This window comes from Nycticebus coucang, chromosome 12 (assembly GCF_027406575.1).
Source record: "Nycticebus coucang isolate mNycCou1 chromosome 12, mNycCou1.pri, whole genome shotgun sequence".
In the NCBI taxonomy this organism is placed as follows: Eukaryota; Metazoa; Chordata; class Mammalia; order Primates; family Lorisidae; genus Nycticebus; species Nycticebus coucang.
In genome coordinates, this window is record NC_069791.1 from 97,518,386 (window position 1) to 97,531,817 (window position 13,432).

The window sequence follows — 13,432 nt, forward strand, 5'->3', positions numbered from 1 at the left end:
GGTTCCTCTTGAATAAGGAAGTGGGAGGAAGAAGGCCACCTTGAAATCTGGCCCCCAGAGTACTCTCAAGAGCACCCCTCCTCTGCCCACTGTGGGCTAGAGGTGGAGTGTTAAGAGGGCACATGCCTCTCCAAACAGTGGGGCTATACTCTCCAAGACAAGAGGCTCCAGCAGTCTGACTGATTGGTGATGAGCAGCCTGAGTGAAAAGAAGATGCTCTCTTCTGGAACAAGTCCATGCCCCGCCCACCCACCCCCCACCCCCTGGCAGGAGACCCAAGAGTGCATCTCAGCATCAGCGGCTACAGAATGTGGAGTGCGGTGAGCACCGCGCCATGACCTTCTCAGTTCTCCCACTTACCAGACCTGCCCCACGTTGACCAGGGACATGTAGAGGACCCAAAGGGCAGCCATGAGGACCATGTTGGCACAGCCAGTTACCAGGATGAACGCCGAGATGCCCAGGCCCAGGACAGCTAGGAGGTCCAGGTTGAAGTCCATGTGTGACCAGTCCAGCAGCCAGATGACAGTTGGGGCATAGTTCAGGGCCTCCCAGCCCAGCCTGCCCTGGAAGTACTGCTGGATGTTCTTCAGGTACAGCCTGCAGGGCAGCAGTCCCTGGTCCCCAATCAGCTGCTTGTTCTGGTGGAAAGCCACCAAGAATGCCACAACTGGAAAGAAAGAGGAGGACAAGGGAGCATGAACAGGGACAAAGCATCTGGAAACACCAGTGGACACTTCTGAGACAAGCTGGGGACTTGGCTGGGCAGGAAGCGGAGGCAGTCTGACCAATAGCTGGAGTCCAAACTTCAGACTCAAGGAGTGTGAGTACTTTCTCAAAATCTTGGGGGGAATAATGGAAAACCCAACCTGGAGAAGACACGTGTATGTGTATTTGCACACATAGCAGAACCTCTGTGAGCTGACCACCCAAGGGACTGGAACAAACTGGTCAGCATGCAGAGGTGGTCAACATGAAGAACTTCCATTGAGTACATGTAGCACATGTCCGGTCTGTGGAAATTAGGTCTACTTAAGGAGGAGGTCAGTGTAGGGAGGAATCAGCTATGGAAGTTTTACTGCATATGTTTCATCTACTTACATATATTGCATACACATAAATGAATTAGATGTACATGCACATAAAATGTGTGCCTGCTTACATACGAATGCACTCGGCACCTGCCACTGTGAAATATGTCTTGAGAATTATGGTCCTGGGCAAGAGTGCTGCCCCTAAAACGTGCCCCAGGGCTTGACATGCGTTGCTTACATGTGAGCCATAACTACTCTCCACCCAAACCACAAGTATCCGAGTTCATTTCTAATAACTCCCACCCCCATGAAAGCACTTCTATATCCTCCAGACTTCAATATTTACACAGAGACATTGACAGGAGCGAGAATCACACTCCTGTTTATAAACATGAAAGACAAAAAGAGTGGGTCAAAAGCAAAAAAGATACACTATGCAAATGCAAAACAAAAGAATGCTAAAGTGGTGATATTAATATCAAAAAAAGTAGACTTAAGAACAAGAAGTAAGGGACAAAGGAGGGTGTTACATAATGATAAAAAGCTTAAATTACAATAGCAACCCTGAAAAGTACAAAGAGATAAATATAACAAATAGAAACATAATCTGCATATGGAAAACTATAAAATACTGCTAAAAAATCAAAGAAAATTTAAATATTTGAGTCAAAATTATTGAGTTGTTATTTTTCCTATTTTGATTCACAGAGTCAATACCATCTGAGCCAAAATATCCAGCAAGATTTTATGTAGATACTGACAAGCTGATTCTAAAATGTATATGGAAAGGCAAAGGAATTAGAATAGCCAAAATAGTTCTAAAAAAAGAACTAAGTTGGAGGGCTCACATTACCCAAATTCAAAACTTTGCTATAAAAGCCAGGCACAGTGGCTCTTGCCTATTATCTCAGCACTTTGGAAGGCCAAAGCTGGAAGATCATGTGAAACCAGGAGTTTAAGACCAGCCTAGACAACATAAGACCCCATCTCTACAAAAAATATAAAACAAAGCTGGCCATGGTGGTGGGCGCCTGTAGTCCCAGATACTTGGGAGGCTCTCTAAAGCTCAGGAGTTTGAGGTTTCTGTGAGCTGTGATGATGCAGCTGCATTCCAGCCCGAGTAACAGAGTGAGACCCTGTTTCCAAACAAACAAACAGCAAACAAAAAGACTCGCCATGAAGCTAAGCACACTAGTGTGATATTAGTAAAAGGACAGCCATAGAAGCCAACAGAACAGACGAGACAGCCAGAACCAGACACACCCAGTGAACTGGTCTGACAAAAGCTTGGAAACAATTCCACTGAGAAAGAACAATCTTTTCAAGAAATTTTACTGGAACAAATGGACAGCAAAGATGAACCTCTACAAACCTTAGACAGAAATTCACTCAAAGACCACAGACTTAAGTGTAAAACAGAAAAAGTATAAAACTTCTAGAAGAAAATCTACATGGCTTGGGTTTGGCAATGAGTCTCTGTAGATGATACCAGAAGTATGATCCATGAAATAAAAAACAGTAAGTTGGACTTTATCAAAATGAAAAACTCAACATGCAAAAGATAACTTGTAAAAGAATGAAAAATAAGCCACAGATGGGGAGAAAATATTTGCAGATTGCACATGTGAAAGAAGATTTGCATCTAGAATATTTAAAGAACTCCTAAAACTCAATAATAAGAAAACAAACACCCAATCTTAAAAGTGGGAAGAAAACAAAGGGCAAAAGATTTGAACAGACACTAAAATTTTCACATAAAAAAGATACACAGATGGCAAATAAACATTTGAAAAGATGCTTCATATCGTTTATCACTGGAAAAACGCCAATTAAAACCACAATGTGGTAATACCACACACTTATCACTATGACTAGATTTTTATTTTTATTATTATTATTTTTTTATTGTTGGGGACTTATTGAGGGTACAATAAGCCAGGTTACACTGATTGCAATTGTTAGGTAAAGTCCCTCTTGCAATCATGTCTTGCCCCCATAAAGTGTGACACACACCAAGGCCCCACCCCCCTCCCTCCTTCCCTCTTTCTGCTCCCCCCCATAACCTTAATTGTCATTAATTGTCCTCATATCAAAATTGAGTACATAGGATTAGATTTTTAAAAACTGACATTACCAAATGTTCAGAGGATTCAGAATAACAGGATGGTCACTTGTTGCAGTGGGAATGTACAATGGTGCAGCCACCTCACATGGCATGCAGGTGTGCCAGCGCCTCATGCAGGGAACAAAGGCTGAGCACGGGATCCCCTTACAGAACACTCAGGGTCCACCCAAAACGAACTGCAGACTACATCCTCACAAAGACCTCCGTGAAAAGGTTTACAGCAGCTGCGGTCATGATCACTAAAATCTAGAAACACGGAAGGAAGATGTCCTTCGGGGGAAAGGACATCTGTGGTGCATTCACACAATGATATAATATTCCGAGATAAGAATGCAGGAGCTATGCAGGCAACAACATGGCTGTATCTTATATGCATTTTTGTTACGTAAAAAATCTAAATCCCAAAAACTACATGTTGTATGATTCCATTCATATAACACAGCAGAAAAGGCAAAACTAAAAGGACAGAAAACTAATCAGAGTGTGGCAGTGGCTAGTGGGGGCAGGGGCCACCTACACACACAAGCGTACGACTACTCCACACCGTGCTGGGGTTACGGATGACCATGAGCTTGTTCATTTCTTGTGTACATTACAATAATCAACTAATCAACCATCAAAAAGCCCCACTAGGAGGTGAGGGGATGTCAAGATGGAATGCAGACCATGATGATGTGTCTAATCCTGCACGTATCATAACACCTTGAGTGGGAGGGAGGGGCTAGTCTGAGTATCTCTGGAAAACGTTTTGAGTGAAAACTGCAAGGACAAGAGTAACTCTGTATAAACACCATAAGTGGCTTCTTCTCCTGGGGTTCTGGGTAAATAATTCTCAACTGCTTTGTGCATGCACCAGGGTCTCACAGATACACAAAGGGAGGTGGGGATGGGAGGCAGGTTGTCACTAGTAGAAAGGGAGGGTCCAAATAAGCTAGGGGAGGCCAAAATGTCCCCGTGTGCTGGGTTAGAGGAGACTTCAGTAGGGACCGAAGTCCATGTTTCCCATAGTATACATACAGATAGACATGCAGAGGAGCAATCATACATGTGGACTAACAGGCCAGTTCACATGTAACCTAGCTCTGTCCACTGAGAGGGCCAGAAGCAGCAATACCCTGTTAGCAGAAGACACCCCTGGCACCCAGACTAGGGTCTCTAACACCACCCTCTAACACAAGGGGCCAGGGCTCCTTAGAGAAATGGCTGACCCAGGGCTGGGACAGAGAAACACAAGGTAAGCATACAGCGTTCTATAGGACTAGAGAGCAAGGACTTGCTCAAATAAAAGGACAGAGGCACAGCAGAGGGACACGGGGAAACAACCTGAAAACACCACCAATGACCAACACCAGGATGATCTGAGCAACAAGCTAATAAAGATACTACTTACTGGACTATATCCCAGGATATAAAATAAAGTGCATGAGAGCTAGAAATTGATGACTGATACACAAACAAATGGGGTGGAAGACACAAGTCTCCCTCACAGGAGAATTCCAAATAATACTTGTAGATCCCCTACTCCACTCCTGGAGGGTGTCTAGACTCAGTGACCCGAGTCCAGAGGATAGAGTGATGGGAGACCAGTGACTCGGCAGAGGGCACCTGGCAGACACACCCCAGCCAGGAGACAAGAGTCCTGCCGATGCCAGACACATGGGTGTCTTCCCAAACCCATCACTCAGTCTAGTCACAAGAAAACACCAGGCAGACCACATGGCCAGTACTGCTCAAACAGTCAAGGGTGTGAAGAAGTAGGAAAGCCTGCCTCAGACCAGCAGTGACGAAGGAGAGGTGAGGACTGGGTACAGCGTGGTCACTGGAGTCCTGATGGGGGCACTGATGGGTCCGCCAGTTTGCCTAATGATGAAGAGACAGAGACTCCTTCAGGCCCACTACGCAAAGCCCACACAGGCCACTTTGTGAAGAGAGATAAGATTGGCCCCCTGCAAAGTCACCAGGGCTATAAAAGGGCTGGCTGGCCCCCCAAAAGAACTAGGGAGTAAGGAGGAAGAAGGCAGAGACACAGCAGAGCACAGGGCTGCAGTGGAGGCTTGCATGCTCCTCTTGCCTTCCCCTGGGGGGCAGAAGTGCCCTGAGCCCTTCTCACAATGAAAGGGCACCCAGCAGTGAGGCTCGACATGGACTCCTGGTGCCAGCTGCTTCCAAAGGAGCCTAGGTCACCCATGTATGCTTGTGGATGTATGTGTATGGATGTGCGTGTGCGTACCCATGAGTCTGTGGGTGAGGAACATGCAGACAGTGACTGGTCAGCTGGGCCCAGCCCTCACCCTGCAGGAACTAGCTAGACATCCTTCTCCCACAGTCACCGTTAAGACTCTGATGCCACAGAAGAAAAACGAGATTAGGACTCCCAGTGTGAATTTTAAGAAGTAATTCTAAGACAAGACACATAGGAAATTTCCTCTATACCAGAAAAAAAAAACAGGAGAGATTAGACTTAGATTTCAGAGAACAAACCTATTTCAGTTTCCACTCATGTTATAAAAATAGCTCAATAGAAGGAAGAACTAATATTTCAAAACACTGCAGGTTCTCACAGCTCAACTAACTAAGCAGGCCCCTCAGAAAGACACAGGCTCTGCGCCATGAAGGAAGCAGGAGGGTCACGCCACAGATACCCCATTAGCCTCTTACCAGGTCTGACACTGACCTTGGAGCAGGGACCAAGAGACACTGTGTCACCTAGATGATAGCAAATATTTTCTTTAAAAATCACAAAGAAAAAATTAGTTTTCTTTTTCTTTCCCTTTTCAAATAAACTGCCATAAAATTAAAACAGAATCAACCCAGAATGTTTCTGTTATGCGGTTTTTATTGACAGTGATTACATTCTAGGCCTTGGCACAATAACCTCAAATACTTTTTCTTTGAAGGTATGTGCCATAGCAAGCCCCAGAGATAGGGCAGTATTGTTTGTTTTTTAAACAAACTGCAAGCACTTTACTGAGTAGCTTGTAAAACCCAGCAGTGTGTGTCATCAGAGTTCAAGTGGTCTGGAGAGAAAGACAAGAACACATTTCCCAGGAACTCTTAGAACGAGGGAAAGTTCAGAACAGAGCAAAGAGGAGAGGATTTCAAGTATTCGTCTTGGCTCCATTCCCCCTGCCCCCCGTCAATTTTCCAAAGAACAGCTAGAAAATATGGGTGCAAACAGTTCCTCTGGCCACATCAATCTGGTACCTTGGTGTCTTCTGAGAAGGACAAGCCACACTATCTCAGGTGAAACTTGAGAAGAGTGTGACAAGCCAATGCTTTCTGAAGCACTATTTAAATTCACCTCAACATACTCAAATGCTAACTACAGGGGGGAAAGATAATAAGACTCCAAAGTGTGACACAAACGGGAAGGACAATAGGATAGGCATGACGAGCTCACTACACAACACATCTAGACCAGAGGATGGCATTGTAAGCTAGCAAACCATAAACTTAAAAGTCTTGACCAAAACTAGCTTTGACATCCTTTAGAAGTCAGGTTTTAAAAAGAAATCTCATCCCAGGACTCCAGGGCAACAACTTGGAGCTGAGAAGACAAGCACCTATATACTCCATCCATGTGCTCCATCCCTGCCAGTGCAGACGCGCCTTCTACAGCCCTTGCCAGGTTAGACATGTCACTCGGAGCACCACCCCAGCAGTGGACTGGGGAGCCTACTTTCATCCCCATTTGGTAAGCTTCATGAAGGGATTTTTTTTTTTTTTTGTAGAGACACAGTCTCACTGTACCGCCCTCAGGTAGAGTGCCATGGCGTCACACGGCTCACAGCAACCTCCAACTCCTGGGCTTAAGCGATTCTCTTGCCTCAGCCTCCCGAGCAGCTGGGACTACAGGCGCCCGCCACAACGCCCGGCTATTTTTTGGTTGCAGTTTGGCCGGGGCTGGGTTTGAACCTGCCACCCTCGGCATATGGGGCTGGCGCCCTACTCACTGAGCCACAGGCGCCGCCCATGAAGGGATTTTTACAGCTCCAGCTCAAACTGGCAAGCTGGATAAGTGAGTGGTTCCCAACCAGCCTTGTCACAAGATCTAGCCAGGGCATTCCATTTGGTGCAGATGCGGGACTTGAAGTGACAAGGCTAGGAGAGGACAGGAGAACCTTATCCAGAGTTAAGGACAGGGGTCTTGAGACTGGATGAGGTCCCTGAGGGCCTAGGAAAGAACAAGAAAAAGAGACCCACAGACATCTCATTATATAACAAGGCCCAGAAGCGAGGGCAGAGGACAGCAAGGACTGAAGATGCTGAAGCTTCCCGGGGGAATAGGAGTCTAGCAGACGCCTCACCCTGCAAAGCGCTGAGATAAAACCGTGGTGTCCAAGGATTGTACACCTGGGAGAATTGGTGTTTTCCACACAGGCAAGGAGGGACACAGAAAGTTCACCTATTCCATCCTTTCTTGAGGAGTTCTTTATGGATATACTCCAGCAAAAGAAAGAATAAACCAACAAATTGGAAGATATCAGATCCAAGGAATTATGAATATAACCCAAGAGAGGACTCTGGGCACTCTATGTCCAGGGGCAAGGGGTTGGGGGGAGAGGAGGGGATATGTCTGGAGAGATGTCCATGCTGACACATCAGCGGGAAGCCACCTGCAACAGGTGAGTAGAGGGGGGAGGCCCAAATGAAGCCCTCTTCTTGACTGAAAGAGGCTCAAGGTGGCCAGGTGGACAGTCAGGACAATACCATAACAGGGACAGCATCAAAGTGTCAAGATGAAGGCAGGCAGCAGGGCTTGATTACTTGGCCTGGGACAGGGTTAGGGTCCCTGAGGTGACAGGAGCTAAGGCTGAAGGGAAGTAGCACTTATACAGCCACAGACAGAAAAAGGGCAGCCTAGCCCAGGCAGTCTGGGGCCACAGTCAGGGAGAGGGGATACCTCACGCTGAGGGGATGCAGCCAGAACTGCCCAAACTGAGAGCAGTTGCCAGTGCGTGTCAGGCAGGTAACCCAGATTCCATGCAGGGTGGCTGCTGGGAGGTACAGCTGCCTCTCTCACAAGCAACCTGTAGCCAGTCATTTCAGGGGTACGCTAGCTGGTATCACTAAGGCCTGGGCCCTCTCCTAACTTTGCTAGGCCTTCCTCACTATCTCGGCTCATCCTCTTGGGCTGAATCGAGCAGCATAGGCAGACATCAATCTTGAGAGGCAATAGGGAAGCCCTGGCACTCATAACGGGACCACCTGTGCACATGCACGTGCCAGACCCTGCACAGCATATGCACCCAAGCCTCAGGGTGTCTGGGGCTCCGCTCCAAGAGGGCATGAGCTGAGATGGCCCAAACGCCCCCTGAGGGTCTCTGGCCATCCCCAGACACAGCACCCACAGAAAGTGCCTGTCAGCATAGCCAGCCTACGAAAGCCCATGCCAGGCGGTTGGTCTCCCATGAATGCCTCCCTAATTGGAAAAACCTCTCCTAAATATCTGAACTACAACAGAAATGTCCTTTTGCTACATACAGCAGCTGACTTTTAGCCCTTCTAGCCATCCTCCATCCGTGCTCTGGGAAGTGGTGGTGCTGCACAGCAGCCCTGCCTCAGCCCCAGGGGCATTGAGGTCACTGTTCTTACCTCCTCAGGACAGAACCGTCTTGAAGAGTAGTGTGGCCAAGGTCACACACAGCCAGAGTGTGGGAGACCAGCTCTGAGCCTTGCAGTGCCCACCTGTCACAAGCTTCTGGAAAGTTCTCAGCAAACTAATAATAATAAATCCAACTGTAATCACCTGTACTTATATCATTCCCAAATAATTTCTCAATTCTAATGTGACTTAAACACATTGCCTACATATTATGAGTAGTTCTCAAAAATAGTAAACCAACTTCAGTCTGGTACAGGAAAAACTGGCACAGGTACTGAAAGTCTACCCTGGAGGTCTCCAACAGCACCAACCTGGTGCTAAATGCAGCTCCACAGGTGGTGACCTTAACAACAGGGCTGCCTGAAACCCCATGCTGCCCCAGCTGCCCTTGGCTGCCCACCACTGGACCTTCCTCGGCACCCTGGAAGGGGGACTTCAGCAGCCAGGCTGGCTGAAGGAGCTCCAGCTCTGCTCTGTACTGGACACATCTCTCACCACAGGGTCCAAAAGAGCTACCAGGTCCTCAATCCATCTTCTATCGCTCAGAAAGGGGCTCAGCATGGGCAGGTGCATTTCTAAGACAAAGTGAGCATGAGCGCATCCAGCCCTGTCCATGGGCTACCTATACCTTGGTAGGCTTAAGGCAGCACCCACCGCTGTCCTGATGTGTCCCTGAAAGGCTCCAGAGGGGTCCCTGGTAGTCCCACTCTTCATCAGAGAATACCAGGCCACACCTGCCAGCACAATGACCATCAGGAGAGGGCTGTGTCATTGGGGCAGCAGGGGCTCCCCAGCCAGGCTGCTCTGCCCTTTGGGCCCCCAGTGACCCTGAGTGTGGGGCTCACTCTTGGGCTGTTTCCTTGTTACACACAGGGACAAAAACGGGGCTGACTACAGGAGGCACCAGCACCCACACTCCACAGGCACAGCATCCAGATCTCACAGCCCAGGCCAGTAAGTCCTGTTATGTGAGCTTTCACACATCCAGAATCCAGATGTTCCTGGGAGCAGTATCCGGGGCTATGTGAACGGGCAGTGTCAGGTATCCACTGCCACCAGGGACCCTTCAAGGCTTGAGAGGTGAAGCTAGTGCCTGGGGTATGTGGGCTGGAGTTAGAGGCCTGGACTCCTGGCCTGTTAGCACTTGATGCTTATCTAGCCAACAGCCAAGCTTGCATCCCGATGCCTACCAGGAGTATGACACCACTAAGAGGTGACCATGTATTTACAAAGCACCCAGGCAAGGTGCTACAATGATGTCTGTTCAATATAAGCATTCTCAGGAACAGGGATCCAGGTATCAGGATGACAGTTTCATCTTTATTCCAACCTGCTGTGGAAGCCCTGTTAAAACGCTGCTTCCCTGTGACAGAACGTGCACCAGCAAGCATGGCATCACCACTGTAGATGGCCCTGGAAGCCATTCCATGCATAGGCTGAACTGTGTGCAGCGTACTCACCCTTGGCATCTACATGCCCTGGGAACACCAGACAGAAACATCTGCAGTTGCTGGGGAAGGAACCAGCACCACCACATATGCCAAGTTCAGCTGGAACAGAACGAGACATGTTGCTGTCCACTCTGGGTCTTTATCAGGCCTTTCTGTATTTCTGATGTAACAAGTTCTTCTGATCTCTATATCTTTATTATATGCCTTTGGAGACAAGTCGTCTAAAGTTCAGCCTGCCTAAGTTCAATGTCTGTTAATAAGGGGAATGTCTATAGAACACATTTGGCTGTCTAATTACAAGTATTTCAATAGCTAGCAACATTATAAAACTCAACATAAAGTGAAATGTTTGGAGAGCTCCTACAGCATCCTGGAAAAACCCTGGGATTCTATGGGACAGGCTTTGGCTCACAGTTCCAGTAAGATCTAGAACTTTCTAGAAAGAGGTAAATGCAAGTTAACTGTCAGCTTGCACCAGGCCATCTCTGGCAGAAAACCACATCCCTGGAATATGGAAAATTGGTTCCTTGATGTAGCTGAAAAGCAATGATTCTACCCCAAATATACTCATAAGACAGAAAAAAATGCGTATGTCAAAGCATATGCATTGTTGTTCCATGGTGTTCCATGTTGGGCACCAGGCTGAAAATATCTGCTTGACCCAAGTGGCTTAAAATCTAACAGAACAGTGAATTCCTGCAGAGATCAAAGGCAGCCTCTGCTCACCGAAAGAGCCCCCTGAGCCGGGTTTTATAAAGCTGTGCTCTTGCAAGCAAAGCCACTGGGGTTTTCCACTGCATCACAGGCTCTCCTTTTAAAGGTCTATTAAAGTCTAACAGATTCACTTTATCTTGACTTCATCTTTTGCTAAGTGACAGCGCAAACCTTTAGAATGACTATTTAATAGTGTGGAAGATAGAGTAACACCAGGAAGAACTATTGTTTTATAATAGCTTTAGAGAAAGTGCTGTGTGACAGCACACATGCTTGAGCTGAAGGCCACAATGGCAATTCCACATGGTAATGACCATGTCTTTGCTCTGCACAAGGAGGTGGCCCAAATCATCACATATGATGTGAAATCCAGCCTCACCTCTCCATAGGAATGCCAGCAAAGTTCTCATAGCATTTGTGGAACAGATGCTGTCTAAAGAGCTTCTGCAATGGGAATCTTCCCTTCCACGTTTGAGGAAAGTAGGTGAAAAAATGAGACACTCCATGCCCACAGTGTACAACTGTGCTTGGCAGTGCCTGGACCAGCCCTCTGGACCCCTCCAGTGCTCACCTTGGACAGCACCTTCTCATACTCTCCCTACACTTCTAGGCCTGTTTGAGAACTTCAGGATTCACCCTTACTACTGACAGGGTGGGCTTATGGAGCATTTCTTTGCACATTCACTAATGTCCCTATAACCTAAGTACAGTTCTCCAAACCAAAGTTCTGGGTTTTAAGGGATGGGGTGAGAAAGAACTGGAACAGGCAGCTGCCTCCTGCCAGGCCACATGTCTAGAGGTTTTGAGCCTTAACTGAATTTTCTTAGAAGTCTGCTCTGCAGGCTGGTCAGCAGACAGGCCCTGCACAATTAAGGGCTGAAGGGTTCTCAACCAGTGGGTCAAATCCGGATCTGACCAAATCCCTGAGGGAGAAGTCAGAATTCACGTGCTGATGAAGTCCTCAAGGCCTCTTGCCCTTCTCCCTACCAAGCCTCCTCTGCCAATCCTCCCAAAGGCAGGGTGAGCAGCTTGGTGAGAACCTTAAAGAATAACCTTCAGCGGGGCCACCAGCCAGTCACCTTCCACTCACCACTGGGAGACACAAGAGATAGGAGGCTCCCAGATGTCACAGAAGGGGCTTCTGGGGTTACGGGATGCAACAGAGGCATGAAAGCATGCAGAGGCCAGGGAAAGAGTGGAGATGTCTTACTCCTTTCACACTGTGGCCAGTCTGTGCCATGGGGCAGGCCGCGCATAGCCCCTCAGCGAGGACTCAAATCCCCACCTGATACTGAACGGGGTGACTTGTATCTGGCCCCCTGCTAGACTCCAAGCTTTGAAGACTGGGGCGGGAACCGTCCCCGCCACACAGAACCACGCTGTATCAACTTTAGGGGGCACAAGTTAGGGTCCTGGGAGCCGACAGCCGGCGGGCGGAGACTAGGAGGGAACTGAGGTTCCTAGGGCGGCGACAGAGGGCAAAGGGAGACCAGGTACACAGTCACCTGCTAAGCGATCTCCTGCTCTCCCTCTTCTCCCGCCCCTTCGGCCTCGCCTTACCCAGACTGCGTCAGGGAGGAAGGGGCGTGCGGAGGGGGTGAATGTGGGAAGAGCTGGGGTCCAGACAGGAGGCGCTGAGGGGCGGGGGGCGCGCGGCGTTGCTGACTGTGGAGGGAGCCCCGGGCCTGCCCGGCACTCACAGTAAACGAATGCTAGGGCCTTCAGGAGCACGATCCTGGTCAGCCAGAAGGTGCCCGTGCGGAGGCGGGGCGGAAAGCCCAGGGAATCGCGGCCCGGAGCTGGGGGTGACCCAGGCCCCGGGACTAAGCCGCCAGTTTTCCGCTTCCTCAACGACTCCTCGGGCGCAGCCATTGCTGGACCGTTACGGCGCATGTACTGGGAGGGCCGTGCGTCCGGACGCCCCGCCCACAGACGGACGCCCCGCCCCTGGCCCTTCTCGCCGGGCCTGGTGACGGGAAGGGCGGGGCTGGGTCCTGGAAGGGTGCGTGGCGGGTTCTGTATCTTTAGTTACATCCGTGGATAGTCGCGCTTCAGAGGCCCTGACACCCGCCCCTCCATCTTTTTTGGAAGGCTCAGGTCCCAGTGTGTGGAGGCTGTCAGCCTGCCTTGGGCTGGGCCTGACCCCAGGCTGTACCCTCTCCTACCCCTACCTGCCCACAGCACCGAGCTGTGCCCACCGCTCAGTGGAAGGTTCCCTAGAGGAGAGGGTGGCTGGTCTGAGGAGGGAGGCATCAGATCCCTGCGGAATAAGGAAACTTTAGAGTTCTGGGTTTTTCCTTATTTATTTGTCAGAGCTTTTTACATATGAAAATGCTATCTTTCATGTATTTTGCAAATGTTTGTCCTGGTTTTGTGTTTGTTTTTACGTATTTTGTGTTTAGCTTCTCAATTTTGTTCCTAGTGTCTTGACATAAATTGTTGTTTGACATATGATCAAATGATCCAACTTTATTGGTTAGACATTGGGTTCTCCAACTCCAGG

The 13,432-nt window shown here is 48.7% G+C and overlaps 1 protein-coding gene across 1 annotated transcript; it reads right to left on the bottom strand.

The window, feature by feature from the left end:
- Positions 1-356: 356 nt before the first annotated feature.
- On the bottom strand, positions 357-12,824 carry LOC128561497 (lipase maturation factor 1-like). Its single transcript, XM_053555812.1, has 2 exons — positions 12,630-12,824; positions 357-670 (listed from the first exon to the last, which is right to left on the bottom strand). Exons 1-2 carry the CDS (start codon positions 12,820-12,822, stop codon positions 357-359), a joined length of 507 nt encoding a protein of 168 aa, XP_053411787.1. The 5' UTR covers positions 12,823-12,824.
- Positions 12,825-13,432: the final 608 nt, after the last annotated feature.